Source organism: Spinacia oleracea, chromosome 3, assembly GCF_020520425.1.
Source record: "Spinacia oleracea cultivar Varoflay chromosome 3, BTI_SOV_V1, whole genome shotgun sequence".
In the NCBI taxonomy this organism is placed as follows: Eukaryota; Viridiplantae; Streptophyta; class Magnoliopsida; order Caryophyllales; family Amaranthaceae; genus Spinacia; species Spinacia oleracea.
The window spans coordinates 3,294,228-3,301,123 of NC_079489.1; the positions used below are offsets into that span (position 1 = coordinate 3,294,228).

A 6,896-nucleotide genomic window follows, 5' to 3' on the forward strand; every position below is an offset into this window, starting at 1 on the left:
TTGGACTTTGGAGGTGGGTAAATTTATTAGGGGCTTTTGAAATATAAATGGGTTTTGGGCTTTTGTTGAAATTGGGCTTTACTCTGGAAACGAATTATAAATAAAGGCTTCCGGCCCATAACCAATCATGAACATGGTGCAACACCGCATACTAGTTTATTTAGGGGTGTCAAATCAGGTCATCGGTCGGTTACAGGTCGGTTATAACCGGTTCGGGTATACATGGATAATGTAGTTGTACGAGGTTATTGTGCTTATTCATATTGCATGTCTGAACTTTTTTCCCATGTCACTTCGGTTTTTCTCCTAAATCAGTTGAATCGGGCCAGTTTTTAACAGTCCTACTTTTACTGGTTGGTCCATGGGCCGTGTAGAAGTATCTTAGAATTTTAGTTCAAGTTACTCTCAAGCCCAAACAAACAAGTCCAATAGAGAGGTCAAACACTAGCCAAGACAAGCCAATTTAGTAAATAAGATTGACCGATTAGAGTAGGCCTGTCAAAAATCGAGTCAACCCGAAAATATTGGTCTTGAACAAGATTTGTGACCCGTAACTCAATTTTATCTGAACCCGAACAACCCCAAAATTAATGGGTCAAAGCACGAATGAACCCGCTCTTGATGATTTGGACGAATAAGAAGAAACGAAATCATTTTTTAATAAGCACATGCCCGACACGCGCTAGTCAACACCGGAAAATTGGAGTTAACCGCCAAAAAATTAAAGTCAACCACTCGAAATTGGGTAAAGGTCCCAATTCTGCATTTCACAACAAAAAAATAATTTTAGGTCCCATCACACAATAATTTTTTTTATAAGGTCCATTGTAAAAAAAAAATTGGACTTTAAAATGTCATTTCTGCAAAAAAAAAATCCTACATTAAAAAGTCTTGTAGGTTCATAAACAAACATACTACATCGCTAGCATGTGGAATAATCCACTAATACCCCTAATAAGCTAATACTGCCCATAACTAATCATGCCCTTGTAATTCACTAACACATTAATTTTGAGCATTGTTTTAAAAAAGTGTACGATAAATCACAGATTTTTTTTAACGCACAACGAAGAACTTATATTAATATGGCTTTAGCTTAAAATAGTTACAAAAGGGTCAGGCAAACGCCAAAAACTTACAACCCGACTCGCAAAAGAGAAGCTAGGCCTAACCCACCAAACAAAAGCCCAAAATATATTCCCCCCTCTAACATCTAAAAACATGTCCATGAAACTCATTCCAACTTGGCAGAGGAGAATCAAACCATACACTCCTACATCTTCTTGCTTCCATCTCCCTTCTGCTTTCCCATGACTAATCCACTGGTCTTATTCTTGGTGACAGCCAAAGTAGTGACCTTTGTTGCTATAGTGCCAAAGAGTATTTCCGTTGTAACCACCCCTGCACTATCTTCTGGTGGAGGTGGGGCTTCCAAATCGATCATTAAATGAGACCTAACACTGGTACCTGCACCTGAAGACTCACCTTCCTCCCTAAGCTTGTTTTTTACTTGTTCCAACTCACCTTCATAAATAAGCGAAGTAAAGGTGGTGGGTTAAGGAACATCTTATGACCAACTGCCATTTCAATTGCATAGTGTGCCAACTCATGTGCAAGTTTGTTGTGCATACGCGGAATATGGCGCACCTTCAAGGAACTAAATCTTGTCATGAGACACGCCACATCCTTTAATACAGGTGCCAATTCGTGATGATACTGATCATCCATGGAGCCCAACAGTTTGACCAAAATCTCAGCATATGTCTCCACTTCCAATTGCTTGACATCATAATCAACAGCCATTTGTAATCCTTCTCTTATTGCATATAACTCAGCTGCCAATGGAGTCACCGCATTGTACTTGCTGGTAAAGCCAATGTACCAATTGCCTGTATCACTTCTGAAAACTCCCCCTCCACCTGCTACATCCTTCGCCTTCCAACTTCCATCTACACTCAGCTTCAGGAAACCCTTTGGAGGTGGCTTCCAGTTTGGACTCTTCTACAAAAAGTTACCAGGCAAAATCACAGAATTAAATCTCACTCCCATATACAATTCGTATTCCGTAGTGCACACAAAGGGAAAATGAACTACTTTTTTAATCATGTATAAGGTACCCCATTGCTCAAAAGTCAAAACAGTTTTCACCTGATTATGTATTTATTTTATTTTAATTTCACTTTTGCCCCTCCTGCCTCCCTTGTCCAATAAACCACGATTCTAAAAATAAAGTTAAAATTGTCAAAAAAAATATCTTCCTTTTGCCTCACTTTGTAAGCTACTACCTTATATTTTCAGTTTTATCAAATAATACCTTGAATTAAAATTTATTTTAAAAATGGTACCTTATTGCAACATTTCGGCCAAAATCACAATATTTTTGCGATTGATTCCGGTTGTTATTTTAAAAAAATTTATTTATATGGAAATGTCAAAAATAATAATTTTTTGAATTTTTTTAAAAATTATTTGAACTTAATTGAAGTTATTTGGTACCAAAGTATGAAACGAGTTAAAATAAGGGTAACACAACCTCAGTCTCTCTGCAACTCCCTGCTCTTCATACTCAGGAAGTCTCGCCGATAGGTTCGCCGCTCTTCATACTCCGGCGATCTGTCGTTATCTTTCACGGCGGTGATTGATTCTAGAACAGGTTAGTCTCGTCTTACTACTTTCTTAGGTTTTCTTTTTGTTTATTTTCGTCTGATTTTTTATGTAATTCTTTGAGCTTTTAGGTCATCAATTTAGGGGTTTTATTGTTTTTGGTCTGATAAGTTCGTTGTTTACGCAATTCAGGTTCTTTGTTTATTGATAGAGATTAGTGGGTTTAATTCGTCCAAAATTTATGGTATTATTGTTGATACCTGAGTATAAAATTGAAACGAATTGATCAAATTAGGGATGATTGTTGTATGATAATGGCGCACCTTAGAAAGGGAATGATTTTTATTATACAGGAAATGTGATGATTGATGCCTCCCCTGCTTTATCTCAGATCATTCCATAAATTTCCACCGTTCCCCGTATTATTTTCCTTACTCTATTCCAAAAAAAGTAAAAAAAAAATCTATGTAACCCAACTACATTTATTTGTTTTTCAAAATATATCTTTAATTGATTCACAAGGGTAAAAACAATGTCACCCAGATCACCTCTAGTAAATTTCCCTTCTCTGTTCATCAATTATTATATAGAAAAAGTATAATTTTCAATTTTCATCGTACTAATTTAGTCCCTAATTTATTTTATTTTCTGTGATTTTTTTTAGAGAAATGCAGCTTTGGTATGCAATGTTGCTATTTGGCTGCTCATCTTGATTTGCAGAGAAGGTAGATTGGTAAAAGCACAATCAACAGTTTCATACAAGGGATGGAATTGCAGGAAACACAGTGCATTTGTAACTGAATATGGAGCCAAAGGAGATGGAAAGACGCTTAATACCAAGGCATTTGAGTCTGCAATTCAAAACCTTTCCAAATTTGCCGCTGATGGTGGGGCTCAGCTTATTGTTCCACCGGGAAAGTGGCTAACCGGTAGTATCTCTCTTATCAGCCACTTCACTCTTTACCTTCATAAGGATGCTGTTCTTCTTGCTTCCCAGGTTTGTTCATTTTTTTTTTTTTATGTTTAATGAAATTTTATGGATGTTTTATGCTTATAAGTTATATTTGGGACGGAAAGGTACACGAAGCATAATGGTCCCTTATGTTATGAGAGTATTCCATATTTGTTCCCGTTATGGTCTTTTATCACCCATGGTACCACCTACTAAATGGGTTGATAAAGTATTAGTGATTGAGTAGAGATTGGAGAATAATACGTAGTACTTGCCTACTTGGTAAGTTGGTAATGTAAGGTGGTATATTGAAGATTTGTAGTAAGAAGTTCTATGATTGGTAATTCCAATTTTATGCTTAGCAAAATGAAAACATAGAACACTCATTATTGTCTTCTATTGCTGCATGTTACCTACTAAATGGTCTGATTGTACAAAATGGGTGTCCTATATTCAAGTAATACTCCACATCGCGATATAGATTTTTCCTACAAAATTTGGAATTGCAAATTCAAGGCCTTTTGACCCAATCTGAACTTAGGTGGAACAAGTAGTAGATTAGAGATATGGACCCTTTTTCATCTACTATTTCAACCTCTTTTCTCAACCTAAAAAGTGGAAGAAAGGAAAAAATGTCCCCTAATTAGCTCCATAATAAAGGGATTCCAATTATAGTCAAGGGAGAAAGCTAGGTATCACATGCTTCTCTTTTTTCTTTTTTCCCTGGGGGATTTGGTGATCCACGTTATGTGAACATCACATGCGCCTTTCTCAAATGCATTCATGCAATTTATGCGTCCCTTATATCATTGATGGGTGAGGGCAGGGGGATATAGTTACATCATTGATGCTTCTATTAGAAAAGAACAACGTATAGACATTTCCTGTGTTCATTTTCATTAGAAAATGTCCAGCGTTTCCTTTCCGGCATTTCATTAACATTAGCTAAACTTTCACTTCTTAATGTAGGATATGAGAAGGATCAGTAACTTTGTTATAGTCTTTAGATGATTAAAATTCTTATATGGGACCGCTCATGATGATATTTCATCAGTTTGGGTTGCAAAAGGTCTGAGCTAGGCATAACTTTGGGGTTGAGGAAGTTTTGCATCTTGGGTCAGCAGTATGGTCGACCAATATACTGATTACTCATGTTTGAAAAAGAAAAAGATGATGAGCAAAGAGGCTTTAAGATTATTCTATAACTTTGTGCAGTTTCAGTTACTGTTTTTCATAATTCATTAACTAGAATTTTGTCCTTACACCCATCAATAACATGGTTGATAAACGAGCTAACCTCGACCCTGTACATGATTTTACACATAAATGTGTCCAACATTTATTATAGTATCCTATTCCTATCCCTAACAAAGAGTGTAGTATGATATAATCCATGATGTGAAGTTGTTTTATGTGGATATGTCAATATAATGATGAAGCATTCTCCCCATACTTCCAAGCCTAGATCTTGTTGAGGAAGCTAAGGTTTCTTTATCGTCATGAAATGAGCATGTTGGTTATGGATAAGTCCGTCCCATAGCCGATGAGCCTACTGAATTCATGATTTGGTTTTGTTATGCCATTGAGGTTGTCTTTTTTTTTGAAGGACAATAAGTTAAGAAAGTCAAATATGATGATTATGGTGTATCCATCTAATTCGAGCAGGATCAGAAAGACTTCCCAATGCTTACACCATTGCCATCTTACGGTAAAGGAAGTGACGCCCCTGCTGGTCGTTATCAAAGTCTTATCTTTGGAACCAACCTTACTGATGTGGTTGTTACAGGTAAAATTACGATCTAAATTTCAATTCAATTACTCATATTCTCTGACAAACTACTATTTTGACAACCTACTAATGTATGATTGGTTACAGGCGCGAATGGGACACTTGATGGGCAAGGTGAACCTTGGTGGACAAAATATAGGGCCAAGCAAATAAATGAGTCGAGGCCTAACTTGATAGAGTTCGTGTACTCTAATCAAGTCCAAATCTCCGATATCACCTTGCTCAACTCTCCTAATTGGAATGTCCACCCTACTTATTGCAAGTAAATGCATTCTCCCATAATTTGCTTAATTATGAACCACTAATACAAAGTTGCACCTTTGAAAAAAGAACACAATCTGGATAATTGCTTAATTGGTGATTAGTTATGTTTAGGTTTCATTTCTAAGCTCACATTGATTTGTGTACCTTGTGGCTAAATACCTAATATTTCCGTATTGCAGAGATGTGATAATTAGTGGATTGACCATCCTTGCACCAACTCATTCTGCGAACACAGATGGTATTGATCCAGGTAATTTGTTACTTTATTCATCTATTATTTCCAATTTGTCGAAATCTTTTGCATACTTGGTCACTTTAGGAAAAGATGTTTCTTAATAAAACTAGTTTTGTGCATTATACAGATTCATGCACAAATGTCAAGATTGAGAACAACTACATAGTCTCAGGAGATGACTGCATAGCAATCAAGAGTGGGTTGGATGAGTATGGAATCACCTTCAACATGCCAACAACGAACGTGATCATCCGCAACCTCACGTGCTTCTCTCCAACGAGTGCCACCATTGCGCTCGGGAGTGAGATGTCAGGCGGGATCAGCAACGTACGGGCTGAGGACATCACAGCCATCAACACCGAGTCAGCAGTCCGAATCAAGAGTTCTGCAGGACGGGGTGCTTTTGTCAAAGACATCTATGTAAGGAGAGTGACAATGAAGACCATGAAATACGTTTTCTGGATGACAGGGTACTATAGCTCGCACGCTGACACAGGCTTTGACCCGAAGGCGCTACCCGCCATCGACAACATCAACTACAGGGATATGACAGCTGAGAACGTGACCATGCCGGGTTATTTGGAGGGGATCGCGGGGGATACTTACAAGGGGATTTGTATGTCAAATGTTACAATCGGGTTGGCCTCGGTACCTAACAAGATGTTGTGGAACTGTACTAATGTTGAAGGGGTTACTAGTCGGGTCACACCTCAGCCTTGTGCGTTGTTGAAGGAGGACGCCAAGGTTACGGATTGCAAATTCCCCGAGGATAAGTTGCCAATTGATCAGGTGGTGCTGAAAGTTTGTGCAGCGCCTGTTCTGGCTTAAGTTTATGTAGCAATATAGGGGATGTGCTTTGTTTTGTTTTTGGTTGATTTTAGCTTGGCTAATATGGCGTTTTCCATGTAACGTGACTAACGCCTATTTAAGTATGTACTCGTAATAATATTAGGATTTGAACTCTTGATCTCGATGTCCCTCATCGGTTTTTTGAGTGTGTAATTTAAATATAATGTGGTTGTTAATCAAAATTCTTGACTCCTTGAGTTCTA

General features: G+C 37.6%; 1 protein-coding gene across 1 annotated transcript; it reads left to right on the plus strand.

The window, feature by feature from the left end:
• Positions 1–3,009: 3,009 nt before the first annotated feature.
• Positions 3,010–6,896, plus strand: LOC110784184 (probable polygalacturonase). The gene is made up of 6 exons (XM_021988620.2): positions 3,010–3,157; positions 3,269–3,601; positions 5,222–5,342; positions 5,433–5,607; positions 5,789–5,859; positions 5,972–6,896. The coding sequence occupies exons 1-6, from the start codon at positions 3,137–3,139 to the stop codon at positions 6,670–6,672; spliced, it is 1,422 nt and encodes a 473-aa protein (XP_021844312.2). The 5' UTR covers positions 3,010–3,136; the 3' UTR covers positions 6,673–6,896.

What these genes read in the sequence shown, in the direction of transcription:
- LOC110784184 (XM_021988620.2), top strand. Translation starts at nt 3,137, where the DNA reads ATGTCACCCAGATCACCTCTA. An exon ending in TGTCACCCAGATCACCTCTA is followed by an intron (nt 3,158 to 3,268) that starts GTAAATTTCCCT and finishes GATTTTTTTTAG; the next exon opens with AGAAATGCAGCTTTGGTATG. An exon ending in TACTGATGTGGTTGTTACAG is followed by an intron (nt 5,343 to 5,432) that starts GTAAAATTACGA and finishes GATTGGTTACAG; the next exon opens with GCGCGAATGGGACACTTGAT.